Source organism: Cibotium barometz, chromosome 65 (assembly GCF_041138505.1).
Source record: "Cibotium barometz isolate CiBa-2024 chromosome 65, ASM4113850v1, whole genome shotgun sequence".
In the NCBI taxonomy this organism is placed as follows: domain Eukaryota; kingdom Viridiplantae; phylum Streptophyta; class Polypodiopsida; order Cyatheales; family Cibotiaceae; genus Cibotium; species Cibotium barometz.
In genome coordinates, this window is record NC_141110.1 from 13,820,964 (window position 1) to 13,835,880 (window position 14,917).

Here is a 14,917-nt window from a genome sequence, read left to right on the forward strand (position 1 = left end):
TGCTCTTGTTATTGATGGCACCAGTAGCTTTCGCCCACAAGAGAGTACTTAATTCTGGTTGAGACAGTTCTTTTCAGTGGGGCTCTACAGTAGGAGAAAACCCTCCTCCATCGCATGTCTTCCTCCATTGCATATTTTTGCCTATGGCATGTTGGTATACGAACTGAGAGGAGTCGTCCAGGGTCTCTGGTTGACGAGCATACCGTGTGCCATATGGAGAGGATATGGTGCTCTCTAGAAAAAGTCTATTTTCAAGAAAAAAAGGCCTGTGAATCAAAAAGCCCCATGTCTCTAGACTGTGAATGGCAAGTGACCCTTGCCATCCTGGGTTCCTGGTAGGGAGCTTGCATCTGACGAGCTTTCCTGCCATAGGCATATGAAGGGTTGCCACTTTTGCCATGGCCATCTAGACCAGACGGTTGAGAGCTTGAGCCTTGAAAACCAATTTAAGCATCTTTTCCTGTCATGGCCAAATGACTGAGATCTTAAGAACCCATTGGATATATGTGGGCAGCAGCAACCCTGCATTGCAGAGCTATCCAAGCTAAAAGCTGCTGGCTGGTGGGAGAAATGAGGGGAGGACCGTTTCCGCCATACTTTCATTGGAACACACAGCAAGTTCTCACCTACAAAGCTCTCAAATGAGAAGCTCTTGACTCCATAGGAAAGCTCGGAAAAGCATGAAGAAGAGGTTTCTGTCACAGGCGGAGGAGGCATTGATAAACAGGCAGGGGTTGCGCAAGAAGTCAGCGTATGTGATGGGTGGGAGCGCGGCCGATTTGGTTGGGCGACAGAATATTTATGTCCACGGAAGCGAGAAACTACAAGCAGCTGGACCGGGGCTCGAAAGGTATGATCAAATCAAGTCAGATTAAACTCAGCAGGGCAAGAAGAAATGTAGGGAAGACTTGAGGCGACTGTTGAAGGACGGCAGGATTTGTTGGGTGATAGATGGCATCGATAAACAGGCAGGGGTTGCGCAAGAAATCAGCGTATGTGATGGGTGGGAGCGCTGCCGATTTGGTTGGGCGACGGAATATTTATGGAAGAAACGTAAGGAAGACCTAAGGCTACTGTTGAAGGACGGCAGGATCTGTTGGGCGCTGGACTGACTGTTGACGGACTTCTTCCGTTCGAGCCCACAACGCACCGGCCCCGTACAACGAGGGGGGATCATCATATAAAAGGGAAGGAGCAGAGGGGGGGCCTGGTCGGGTGTTCGATGAGAGGGGGTGTTGGGGCACTTGGTTGAGTTGATGAACAGGTAAGGGGGAGGCGGAAGAGTCGACGAAGAGGGGAAGTGGGGGTTGGTTGGGAAAAGTAGGTAAAAAGCGCCCCAGGAGGGGGGGGGGGGGGGGGGGGTCTTGTGTCAAGGGCGCATTGCGCGGCATGGTGGAGAAAGGTTCCATGTGAACAGCAATTGGACACGCATTAGTCGATCCTAAGAAATGGGGGCTATTGTCGCACCACGATCCCTTGGTCCAGACCTTCCTCCAATTTGAGCTCATGTGGGCCATGCTCTTGAGGAATCCACAATTGGTCGGAACCCCAATCGTGTAGAACACCTGTACTCCTAAGCCATGGACGACCAATAAGTAAAGAGTAGGCCCCTCTGACTTCAGGAAGCCAGATCACTACAAAGTCGAGTAAGAATGGAATCCCCTGGATTATTATAGTGACACCTACTAGGCCGATAGGGGTCGGTTACCTCTCCTTGGTCGGCCATCCGAACACAGAAGTTGGCTGGCCGCATCACCTTGAGGCCTACTGCATGGAATGTGAACTCCGGCATGAGGGACTCCAGAGGGCGTGCCAAATTTTAGTGTACTTGTAACAAGACTGGTTGCCTGGCACACTACGTGGTGGCTCTTCTCTGGACAGTATGTCCGGAGTCCTCGATGATCATAGCGCAACACGGTGGCTCTTCTCTGGACAGTATGTCCAGAGTCCTCGATGACACAGCGCAACACAGATTACACTATGGAGCGGAACACACCACAAGAAGAGCCGAGTGCAAAAGGAATGAGAACACATGCACTACTCAGAGAACATTGATACATGTCCTTCACTGTACCGTGCACCCACTCAGCAAAGGTCATAGTGAAGAGAACGACACAGCTTAAGCAGATGGCAAAACATAGAGTACAAGTGGTATGAAGGATGAACATGAAGGATGTCCTTCAAGATGATGGTGAGGGATGTCCTCCAAGGTGGGATAAAAAGGATGTCCTCCAAGGTGGCATAAGAATGTTCTCCAAGAAGATGAGTGAGAGATGAAGAATGAAGGATGTCGGATATCCTTCAGGATGAGTCCAGGGACCTTATATGCCTGAGGTCCAGTTGGTGGCATCTCCTATCTTTGGTGGATGCCATGAGGTGGCAGCGTAGCCTTTGGTAGAATCTCCTATCTCTAGAGATGCCGTTAGTGTCAGTCGGTGCCATCAGTGCCATTGGAGCCTTCAATGCTGCGGATGATCCCAATGCTTGGCGCCTCCGTTGACTCACTGTGACGGTGTGACATTGACAGTCCGTGTAGGGTGGATAGTCTATGTGGCACCCTTGGTGGCTACAGGTTGCCCACCACTAGAGTGCTCACCGTCCTCGGTGAGGAAGATAGAAGTATGTTGCCTGGAGAAGTACCCTTGGGGAGTTTATTTTTTTGCTCTCTCTTTTTTTATTTTTTGTCATCAACCACCAAGACATGAGAAGGTGGGGTCAGGCTTGCATCACCACAGACCAAACCATCCCCCCTATTGCGCCAAGGGCGGGTTGAGCCCTCTGCGCCCTTGGCTCCTACTCTAATGCACCAAGAGCGGGTCGTAACCTCCACACTCTTGGCTCCTAATACTTCTCAGTACACAATGTTTGAGTCTAGCATTATGCCCCACCATACAACCGTTAAACTTCATACACATGAATGAACGAGTTACAGAAATGGAGGCATAGCACGGCTAGGAGGAAAAAAACAGCTAAAAGGGAGCAGCCATATCTTTGACTACAGCCTCACCATTTCGTGCAGAGTACTTCAAACTGCGAAAATTTCAAGCCCGGTGCGAAATGTGTCCTCTAGTTTAGCAAGCGTCCCATCAGGCACATGCATAGAGACCACCGGCTGATGCAGACTTTTCTACTTCCAGCCCTGGTCCGTGCCACTGTCCTTGTTGTTGACGATGCTCCACAATGGCCTCAGTTTGCCTCTCTATAGCAGTGGGAATGCGAAGGAATGGAGGAGGAGGTGACAGGGAGGAGTAGAAGTGGATAGGGAGGTTGAGGAGGGGCCAATATGTACGGGAGGGAGAAGGCGGTGATAGGTAGAGGGATGCAGCACAATAGCTAAGAGCTATGATGCTGTGCATATACATCATCTTCAAAGCCAAGGTGAGCATAGCTGTTATACCTTTGCCATTCCAATTTAAGGCACATATTTCTTTCGAACTCCTCTTGTTGGTATGGTCGGGGGAAGAGATGAGCCAGAGCACGAGGAGGGTCATGGGGATATCCCCTTGCTGCATGTCCTCTCTGCATAGATTGCATAAGGTGGTGAGAAAGCCGCCAGGGAGGTGGAACACCTCAGTATAGCTGGGGTCATCCTCTGTGGCAAATCCCACATGGTGGTTTTGACTAGTGGAGGGTCCGGGGCTTCATGTATGACTTGTGGCAAGGTATAGGGAAACCGTGGCCTTACAATGCCCCCTTTTCATCTTCATCGTCACCTCGTTTTGCTTCATCTTCTGAGTTTTGACTGGCTGAAGGGGGAAAGGGTTGGTGATGGACGGTGCAAGAAAGGAAAGAAAAAAAACAGGTGAGGGGGGTTTGACGGATGGCTGAAAGGTAATTTTGGTGGACGGTCCGAGAAGAGGAGGGGTAGGTGCTGTGGACACGGGGAGGTGTAGGTGGATGAGGGGAGGTGTAGGTGGACAACCCAAGGGGAAGGTGTGGGTGAGAGGTGGAGGCGGACGAACCAACAAGGGAAGGAGGGGGTCCAAGTCCGAGAGGGGGGCTGTCCGGACGAGCCTACAAGGTAAGGAGGGAGCTGTCCGATGAGTCCGTGAGGAGGGAAATTGTCCGAGTCATGAGAAGGGTACCATGAATCTCCACAGAGAGGTGGGGGCTCTGGTAGTTTGTAAGGGAGGGATTGGTACGGCTAATACCCATGCAATCGGCAACACCGGAGGGAAGGGGAAACCCACCATATTGCCCACCACTAAAATTGGTGGTCGTACCATTGAGTCGCTCCAGTAGTGTACTGAGACATTGTCTAGTGTACTGAGACATTGTCGGACGTTTGGGCTAACCCGAAGTAGATCAAAGAGGTTCATTGACATGGTATTTCCTTGGAGGAGATTCTCCACGGAGAAAGGTGTAAGCTGTGGTTTGGAATGTGGGAGGGAGGGGGTAGGTGGTTTGTCCGACACGGAAGGTTGGTTGTGGAGGTCCTTGAAGGCTTGCAAGAAGGACTGATCTATGACTGTGCGGGGTACTGGCAGAGTTTTATCATCTGGCTCATCCCCTTGTTGCTCTTTAGGCATGGCCTTCCTTTGTGGTCTGGTGACCATTGTGGTGGATGGTGGATCCTCATGGGTAGGTGTTGGGGTTATGACGGACACTCCAAGAGTGGGAGAGGGAGGTTGGCAAGTGGACGGAGGATGTGAATGTCCTACAGAGACTAAGTTGGTGGTTGGGGTAGGAAATGTGAAGTCGGAGGATGTGGATGCCCTTTGCTTGGGGCGATCCCAGATATAATGATCCTTGGATTCTGGACAATGCTAGCTAGGTGGAGCACCTTTGGGAAGAGGGTAGCGGCTTTGGTAGTGACCGTTTTCCCCACATCTATAGCAAAGGATGGGACGATTGCGAGGTCGGGGAGGGCGAATAGGGGCTGTTGCCATGGTGGTTGGTGCAGGAGGATCAGGGATGAGTGGTGGAAGGTAAGTCACCTGACGAGTGGGTGGGCAAGGAGGAGGTGTAGCAGCATGGAAGGATTGTGGAATGGCAACGGTAGTTGTAGCATAATGGGCAAGGTTGGGGACGTGCCAAGGCGGAATGAGGAGTGTGTGGTTGATGGAGTTGATGGAACCCCTTGAGGTAGTAGCAATCTTCATCTTCATCTTCTCCTTTTTGGGCATTCTTGGACGGTGTGTCCAAGTGACTGGCTAGCACACCATAGCTCCTTCTTGGCTTTGTGCTAGGTCTTCAATTCTTCAATCTCTCTTTTGAGTTGGAGCAAGGTACTTTCCTCGCTAGGAGGTTTCTGGCTCACTTTGAGTGCCTCCAGCTCCCGCTTAAGCTGAGCCACCAGGTCATCTGATTGTATCATTGTTGGATGTGCAGAACCGACATCACGCTCAAACATGAGTCGTGCATTTTCAAGTTGGGAGGCTAGCTCCTGGAATTCCAACAATGTTGTTGGTGTGGCCTACTCTCTCGAATCTTCTGCTGGGTGGACCTAGGTAAGGGTTGTGTCACCCACTGACCCACCATGAAATTGCCAGGGTAAGTCGGTAAGCGGGCCACCAACACTATGGTCCGTATCATGAGTTCCGACACTCTCTCCCTTGGTAGCAGTTGGAGCTTCCCTAGCTCTTGGAGAATGCGGTCCTCATAGTTACCAGGACGGACGGTCCAAAGGAAGGTTCCTTCAGAGTGGTCGAGTCTGCGAAGTGGTCATTGAAAATTGATTGAACCACTTGTCTGCAGAACCTTGGAGAGTGGACGGGAAGAGCACCAAGGAGGCATCCTCCTTTTCAAGACCCCGGCTCTTACAAATGGAGATGAACCGTCGGATGTGGTCATCCACATCCTCAGTGGATGATCCTTTGAAGGTGGGAAGCTTGACGTTGACTCGGCCCAACCGATCCCATCCTCACTATTATACAAACTTTGGTCACCATCGGACCTCTAGCGGGATTTCATTGTCTCCCCTCTTTTAGGGTGTGACATGATCCGCAGGATCCAGTGGTTTAGACAGTATGCACCCATTCCTGATTGGAGGTAGGAACTATCGTTGAAGGTTTTCCTGAGCCCATCATGAATCGCGTGGGGATTAGAGCATTCCTGGAATTCCACTCATTTCCCACATTCAGGCCCAACGAGCCATAAGAAAAGGAGCAGAGTGTGCGGTACTATATGTCCGCTCTCGGTCTAATGCAGTTTCAGAAATGTTTTAGTCCATTTCATACCTTTTGAAATGCGTTTCAGAGCTACTATTGTATGTATACATACATACATACATATATATATATCTCGAAACCTGTGGTTTTTTTAGTGAGGGATGAAACCTTTAGAAAACAAACCTTCAAAACCTCGAAATGTTTCTTGTGATTATGTTCAGTGCTCGAAAACACCGATCGAGCAAATCACTCCAAACCACTGGGGGACTTATCTTACCTTTCTTGCTTCTCACCCCCTTGAAAAGCTGGTTAGTGAGGTTGAAATCTTGTTATAAGCCTCGATGAACTTCCGGAAAAAGCCAATGAAACCCAAAAATGATTTCACTTTCCTAATCATCCGTGGAATAGGCCATTCAAGGACCTTCTAAACCTTGTTTCGGTCCATCTGTACGCCATGGATTGAGATGATAATGAACCCCCGGATGTTATGTTGCACGAGTGCTTGGGTGTATCGAGATTGTTGCTTCATGAGTGCTTGGGTTTGTTGAGATTGTTGCATAAGGGATAATGAATTGCAAAATTGTTGTGAGGGGATCCACGGTAAGAGCAATGGGTGGATTAGAGGTACTTGCAGTAGCAACTTGAGAATCTCAGGCCTTCATGGTGGATTGCTCTTCCGGGGTATTAATAGTGGGTGGCTCAACAATTTTTCCAGAGCGAGTACAAACCACTCATTACTATTTAGTGGGCAATGTGAGAAGTCCCATCAACGCTGCCACGCCCAAGCAAATCCAGGCCATCATGACGACCAAACAACACCCATGTTTACATATATGGGATAATCCAACACACCTTCCATCCATTTCAATGCTTGAATTGCCTTCAACACCCTCATCCATTCAAGCCACGTGAAGACAGGAGTGAGGGATGCCGAGGACCAGAAGCCCAAGCTTTGATACCATGTGAAGAGTCACACCACCGCTGCCACTTCCAAGCACTCCCATGCCAACAGGATGGGCAGGCAACGCACCACCAGGAAGCAACCACCCCCCCCCCCCCCCCCCCCCGCCCCCCTCCCTTGGGCGCTGCAACAAATCCTGCACACTGGGCTTCCATCTCCTGGTTTGTTGCCCTCCAAAAATATCGGCAGGGGGAGATGACTATGACAAGGTAGCCTATATATGGCTCTTCGACTTCCCATGCTTCTCCATTTGGGATAATCTGACACCTTTCAGCCATTTCATGCTCGAATTGCATCCAACAGGCAGCTCCTATGGGTTCTTGCCCTGAGCACAATAAACCATCCACGAGAAAAATCTTTAGCACCCCCTTTGGATCAAAGCCTAAGCTCTGATACCAATGTTACATGAAGCATAGTGGAAGCACTTAATTATAGATTAAGGTTTGCTTTATATACTGAATTGGAAGAGTGGGGAAGGAGAGAGAGAGGGGAACGGTATAGAGTATTGGGTCCAAATAACCCACCCAAGGGCCCCACTATTGCTGGTGTATTTGTTCATAATGCTACAATTGAATGAGTACAATCAATGGGCTAAATCTGCCCTGAACAGCGACTGACTTGAATTCGGCTTGTTTTCTCTGTTAACTTGGTGGCTACCCAGGAGTGGCTGGTGTATTTGTTCATAATGCTACAATTGAACGAGTACAATCAATGGGCTAAATCTGCCCTGAACAGCGACTGACTTGAATTCGGCTTGTTTTCTCTGTTTACTTGGTGGCTGCCCAGGAGTGGCTGAACAGTTGCCCCGTTCTCGCCCTTCACTGGAGCTGGCGGTTTGTTCCACAGGAGCAGGTCGCCCTTCTATGACCGCCTGAATGCCTTGCGTTTTTCTGTCTACAGGCTGCCCTTTGGCTGCATTGGACTGGCTACCTTGCATATACATGAGTTGTGCCCCTGATAGCTCTGGATGCTGCTGGGTTACCCCTTCCTACAGGTGGACCTGGCAGACTGGGTTAGAGGGCTGGTCATGGGTATAAAATACCTTTTATGAGCTGCCCCTTTTGTGGGTGGTCCCTAGGCCTTGCCCATACCTAGGGGCACCTCATATGATTACCCATGGGGCTGCCATACCGGCTGCTCATAGCCCTTAAACCATGGCCTGCTTTTAAATGGTCTCTGTTAGTACCTTGGTACTTTTAAGGGTTCACATATGACCAAGACTCCTACATCATATTGACATTGACAGGAACCCGATTGCTATCTAACAAGTGCTGGACATCCTCTTGTACATCATTATAGCTTGCAAGTGGGTTACATTTGACATGTGCGGGACTTGCACAAGGACTGCGCTAAGACCTAGATGGCGCTTGTCGACATGTCCCTGGCCAAGGGCTCACAAAATGCATAGTGTCCATCAGAAAAGGTGTCCTAAGTGTACTGAATGTGTCCTAAGTGCACCGAACGTGGGATGCCATAGGCATAAGGGTTAAGTCTAAATGAGTCAGGAGGAGCGATAGAGTAAAGTCCTTAAGATGAACCGTTAACGCCATATGGCACCCTAGTACAACGGGTGCATATGACAGTCAAAATAGATGAGGTCAAACCTTGCTTCTGAAGGACTCAACCTTTTGATATTTTGATGATGTGAGTGTCTTCATGAAGTGAAGGTGGGGATGCCTCATCTTCCTGGATGCATGCATTGGAGCTAGAGACTGAGTCGAAAGTTTCTCTATATAGATATTTGATTTGCTTGGGATGGAGCGGCTATGCACTTGCAGTCGCTGGTAGATTCAGTCACCCATCTTCCTTTTTCCCTCTTTGGGCTTTTCTGCAAGTCAACAGTGGAGGAATGGGTGGATCAGATACGCCAGATGCACTCACTTTTGTCACACATGAAAAGCTGAAAAAATTTAGATACATGTGGCAACTCTCTCTCTTATACACACGCACATGCCCAGGGTCATGCGATGCACTTAAGACTGACCCTTCATGTTAGATTTTGTGCTTCAACAGTTGATGCTTTCCATTCAGATGGAATCCTGTTAAATCAGAAGTCTCCATCAAGAGAGTAAGAGATAATTATTGGTTTGGAATTGCCGCTATTTAATGTCTTGCAGGTTACTCTTGAGATTCTGGTAGACGAGAAGCTATGCAAGACATTGAAAAGCTCGCTTGGTGATTTGCAAATACATGAGTAGTTTCCACTTTGGAAGTATGAAAGTATACAATTCAAAGGGAATGCTTTAATGGTTTCATAAAGGATAATAGTCCCCTTTCCTGAGGGGCAATCACACTGTGTTCCATCCCAAGCTGGGGGTGTGAATTCAAACCCAGACACTTCATCAATATAACTACTTTAGAAGATAACGGTCCTCACTTTTCCAAAAACTGGACAGTTACCACAATGTAACTACTCTCTTGACAAAAAAAAGAAAAGATTATGGTCCTTGGGTTTAAAAATGTATAGCCAGTCATATCTTTCAGAGAATGAGATCATCCCATCTTGAAAGTGATTTCACCATTCAGGAGCCTATTAGTCTCTTTTTGTTTGAAATCAATTCTTTGCAATTTCTCTTGTGAAATCAATTATTGCAAATCTATCTCAGGGTTTGGTTTTAATTGGTCACTGTTATGCATTTTGTAGCATGCTTCATGTATAGCTTTTAATTGGTCATTGCATGCATTTTGTAGCATGCTTCATCTATACTAGTGGAAGTGGCATAAAATAATGACACATTCAGGATCATATGATTGATTTTTGGAGAGAGTTCAAAGCTTTGTAGAAACCTAGATGTTCCAAGTGGAGGAAATAAATTGATGTCATGAACTTCTAGGGCTTTTGAATAAGATTGTGAGGTTGCATCATAATCACCAGAAATGGGAAACGGAAATAGAAACGACACCCCCCTCGGAAATGGAAACGGCAACCAATGGGAAACGGAAATGGCTAGGAAACGGCACATATACTTGATAAATTAAATTACAGAACCAAAAACTAGTAATTACAAACTCAACAGCGATACTTTCTCAAATTTGCATAAAGGACACCTCAAGATGAAGTCAAGTTCTTGTTGAATTTAGAATGGAAAGTATAATGTAAATACATCAGCCAAGTTTGGAACTCATGAGAAAACTCAAACTTGCAAGAGATGCACATCATTTGAGCCTAGATCATCATAATCTGGAAAGTCGTTGGAGTCGCAATCCCTTGTTTTGCCCAAAGTAGCTATCGGGGTAGGCGGTGAACTGGCATGCTCCTCTGTCTCTGAACCCTTCTGATCCTCCTCTAACCAATGCTTCCAAGATTGGGGGTTCTCATTTTGCTCAAGAAGACGCAAATTGGCACTCACAAAAATTAGATCATTGGTCTTTTGAGTGCCAAGCCGGTTTTACTTCTGTGAAAGTGATATGGCTAAATGAGCTCCATAGTTGCTCCAAACAAGACGAACTGACTCCTTGGCTCAGAATCTTGATGGCCAATTGTTGCAACTCTGGAGTGTCTACCCCATAGTCCTCCCACCAAACACATGGATTAGTGGTGAAGTGATCTGCCAAAGAATTGGCTCTTCCAAACCTCCTCTTGCAAGCTTTGTAATCTGCCAATTGATCCTTGATAGTTCTCTGCTTTGCAATGTAAGGCCCAAGTCTCTCCAAAATCATGTCCCATCCATCTGCCACCTCCGAATCTGTGTATTGATTGCTTGTTTGAAACTGGGGATCAACCATAAAATGTGCTGCATGCATAGGTGAATGGTACATATCCCATCTATCTTGGCATGCTTCCTTAAAACCTGGTATTTCTGTTCATCTTGCTCGATGTGCTCCAACTTTTCCACCATCTTGTCCATCCATCTGCCGGCTGCCTTGTTCGCATTCTCTCCATCAGCTACAAACTGGATCACTTTCTCTTCACCCACCGCTTGTACGGTTGTTGACCACTCTTGGAAGAGTGCTTCTGCACTTTTCCATGTCTCGGACGCATTATGCGATGAGATAAAGTAAGATTGCCCTCTGGAATAGGCAATGACACCATGAATGGATTTGGACCGAGTGTCACTCTAGCCATCTGTAATAAGTGTGATGCCATTCTTGTCCCAAAGGACCTTACAATATCTGTTGCTGCAGCAACTGTGCCCTTCTCTCTCGCTAGTAAGGTGGTTCTCAATGCCTTTGATGATGGAGGAGTGTAGGTAGATCCATACTCTGTAATCTTGCACACCATGTCCTTGAAGTAGAAGCTACGAGTAGTCTGAAAGGCAATGGCATCATGGTAGAAGAAGCGCGCAACACTATCATCCACCTCCTCCTCCTTTGGGTCCCATCTACTCTGAAGTGTACTTTGCGTGGAGCGAACATTACCCCTCGCGCCCACTGTTGGTGGTGGTGCTCCAAATGGACTTGCAGTGGGTCCAAAAAATGATGGCATTCCACCAAATGAAGACCTAGTGGTTCCAAAGGTTTGTCCTGAAGTGTCCACATATGTGGAAGGATGTACTCCCACCCCTGCTCTCCGAGCCGATGAAGATGATCGCGTTGATTTGTCTTTTTGACGAAGCTTCTCTCATGCTTCACTAGTGATGTTAGTACAGAATGCAATGTCTTGTCCATGCTGATGAAACAGGTGTGCTCGAATACGAGTTGCACTACCTGACTTCGTAATAAGGAGACAATATTTGCGTGTCCACTTTTTCGCGCCTCCTAGTTTGTAGGCACCCTCCGCCAGGACCTCATCCCACCAAGACCACTCCGTAGATTTAGACTTCTTTGAGGTGGAATGAGACTGATCCATGGAGGCCATGGATACAAAGACTTCAAAGAAGGAATGAGGAATAGGGGTCATTGCAATGGACAATAAGGATAAGGTGCCAGGAGATTCTGAAAAAAAGAAAGTACACAATAGAGCGGATAGAGTTCAGAGAAAAATAAAATTCTTTATTCATTCAACATTAGTAATATTTTGTGGCAATACAAGTTATAACAGGTGACTTTCTACATGGGTTTATTGTCCTGATCCTCATGATTGGTAGTTGCCTCAACATCAACTAGGAGCACAACAGGTTCTTCTACAAGCTGTAGGTTTCGAAATATGGAGGCTTGTCTTTGAGTGTGTCTTGGGACCATTTGCAATAGCAAGCAATCTTCATAATCCCAAAACCACATGGGAGGGCAATGACATCGTTGAGCCCTCTTAGAGATTGCCTCTTGGAATGTCAGGCTCTCTCGAAGAGGCAAAGGGCATCGACAATGAGCTGTCTCGATGTATTGTCGCTTAGTCATGCATGAACGACAACCACAATGCCGCTCATAGAATGCCATTAGTGTAAACTATTGAATGTAGCATAATTAGAAGAAGAGAGGGATTAATTGAAAAAGGACTCGTTATATTATAAAAAAAGGTGCAATTTAATTAAGATGCTTTCCATTTATTTTAAAAAAAGTCAATGATCATTAAAAAAAACAAGGTCCATTTACAAATTTACAATTAAAAAAAACACTTATTGATTAAAATTTATTGATTGTGGAGGACCAAGTTGAGAAGTGCTTTGCTCCGACTTCAGCCTTGCTCCAGAAGGGGAGAAAGGGGAGGGAGAGAGAGAAAGGGGGGGGGAGAGAGGAATGTGCTGGAGCTTTCGGATTCGAATCTCAGCTCTAGGGACTTGTGTACAAGTACATTGTACAAAACAAGCAGTGTACTATAGCTTATATGGTGTGGTGATAAGTAGACGTTGTGGTTCAAGAAGCCAAGGTGGCCGTTGAGGCAAGTTGCAACTAGCTCTGCAAGGAGGGCAGGAAGCGAAGGGCTAGTGTATGCCATTTTTCTCAACGGGTCATTAGCGCACGTCATTTTTCTCAATGGCGTTACGGGCGTCGGGTCAGCTAACGTTTTTTTTTTTTTGGTTTTTTTTAATGCCACGTGGGCAGCCAACCCTAGCGATTTTTTTCGGGCGCAAAAATATGCCACATGGGCAGCGACCCCATCTCCGCGTTTTTTGTGAAGTCGACATGGGGAAACGACGTTTCCCCGTTTCAGGGCACCGTTTCTCCCGTTTCGTGTGACTATGGGCTGCATAGATATGGTTTGCAAGAAGTTGGTAGGGTTATATGCTTTGTAAATTCTACCACCACTTTAATGTCATCGAGGATTCAAATAAAAACAAGATGCATCTATAGTGTGCTCCGCTTTCATTGAAAGTCTGTAATGTCCTTTCTCAACATCAAAACAAAAACTTAAAGCAAAGAGGGTACTACAGTGATGCACCTTAAAACGTGAGAACAAGAACTACACCAATAATGTTTGGAGCTTCCTGCAAGTCCTTTCCACCAAGGCTTTCTCGACTCATTTGTAACAACGGCACTCTTCTAGCAATAATGGCAACTTAACCAGGCAATGATTAGAAACAATGCATACATTCACTTGAAACAATGAAGAATGAAGAACTTAGTTTTCCAATCTCACTTTTTTTTGAATTGTAACTTAAAATTGTATTTTTTTCCAACCCTTTTAAAACATTGGTTTTTGTGTTCTAACCAAGATTTGGTTAGTCATAAACCAAAACCCTTTTAGGAATCAAATCTAAAAACAAGTTATTATTATATTTTTGAGAAATGCCTGAAATGTTTCACACTAAGAACTTGCAAGTCCTTGAGATTGGGTATCACACTTCTAAAATGTTTGATCTTTTATTCGCAAAGGGTTGAGCACACCCAAAGGTTAACTCACACAAAGGGTTTTTGCCACTTACACAAAGGTTTGATCACACACACGTAAAGGGAAGTCCTTTATATTTTCTAGGACTTTACAATGGATTTAACATAAAGAGTTTTAAACCTTGACTTCACAAGGTTTTTCAACAGTCTGACAATGAGGTTTTCAAACTTTATAAAGGTTTCAAACCTTATTTGTTACAACGGTTCCTTGACACCAAGGATCACAAATTCTTTAACCCTTTGAAAACGTTTGAGGTCCCCACAACACGCTCTTCAAGATCTTGCTCGTTACTTGCACCACACATAGAAGTCCTTTATATTTTCTAGGACTTTACAATGGATTTATGACAAAGGGTTTCACACCTTACCTTATTTATCACAAGGATCACAAATTCTCGCCTAATTGGCAACTGAGTTGAAGAATTGGTGCATTATTTTTCGCACCATTTGGGGTTGTCCCAATAATGCGTTTTTCAAGATCTTGTTTGTAGCTTGCGCCACACAGAAGATTTCCTCCTTTACCCAGTTTAGTGCTCATATAAACTTGGACATTGAGCAGGATACTTAGCTCCCTCACACATAGATGGGTAAGAGTGTATTGGAGTTAGTAGGTCTATGTCTATTGCAACCTCCTTTGTGCAACCTGGCTTGATTGGCACATCATGGGTAGGGAATCAACCTCAATTGCTGACTCTTTAATGGTTGAGCCTGCTTGTGATGCTTTTTCCTCTCAGATGGGTGATTCCAGGTCTACTGGATGGGGAGCAATAGGTCTAGCTATGTCCACTACCAAATTAATGCTCACCTTATAGGCGTAAGAAACATCTCCTTCCAAAATGAAATATTCTGTGTCTTTAAGGTATTGTGGTAATCTATTGTGGTTGTAGTCCCATCTGTCACCTGCAAACACTGCACACAAGCCTATGAAGCTTTGAGTTGGCACCACCCTCTAAGCTGTATGGAAGCCATTGAAGGATTTCATGATATTTTGCACCTTTGGTGTCGAGAGAAACCAAGTGACGAAGCACCCTTGAATGGATGCATGCATTGAAGGCAAAGCATGCAATTTGAGAGCTCAAATGGAAGCTCACGGTAGCCAAGTTAGTGGGCTACACTTAATTTGGTTCCAAAGATATTG

At 46.3% G+C, this 14,917-nt stretch overlaps 1 protein-coding gene across 2 annotated transcripts in view; it reads left to right on the plus strand.

The window, feature by feature from the left end:
- LOC147602948 (Acyl-CoA N-acyltransferases (NAT) superfamily protein) overlaps positions 1 to 9,580 on the plus strand; it is a 45,821-nt gene extending 36,241 nt beyond the window's left edge. For both annotated transcript variants that reach the window (XM_086797127.1, XM_086797126.1), the window contains one exon: positions 9,189 to 9,580. In XM_086797127.1, the coding sequence (XP_086653253.1) occupies positions 9,189 to 9,210 (22 nt within the window). In that variant the 3' untranslated portion in view covers positions 9,211 to 9,580. The remainder of the gene's footprint in view (positions 1 to 9,188) is intronic.
- The last annotated feature ends 5,337 nt before the right edge of the window (positions 9,581 to 14,917 follow it).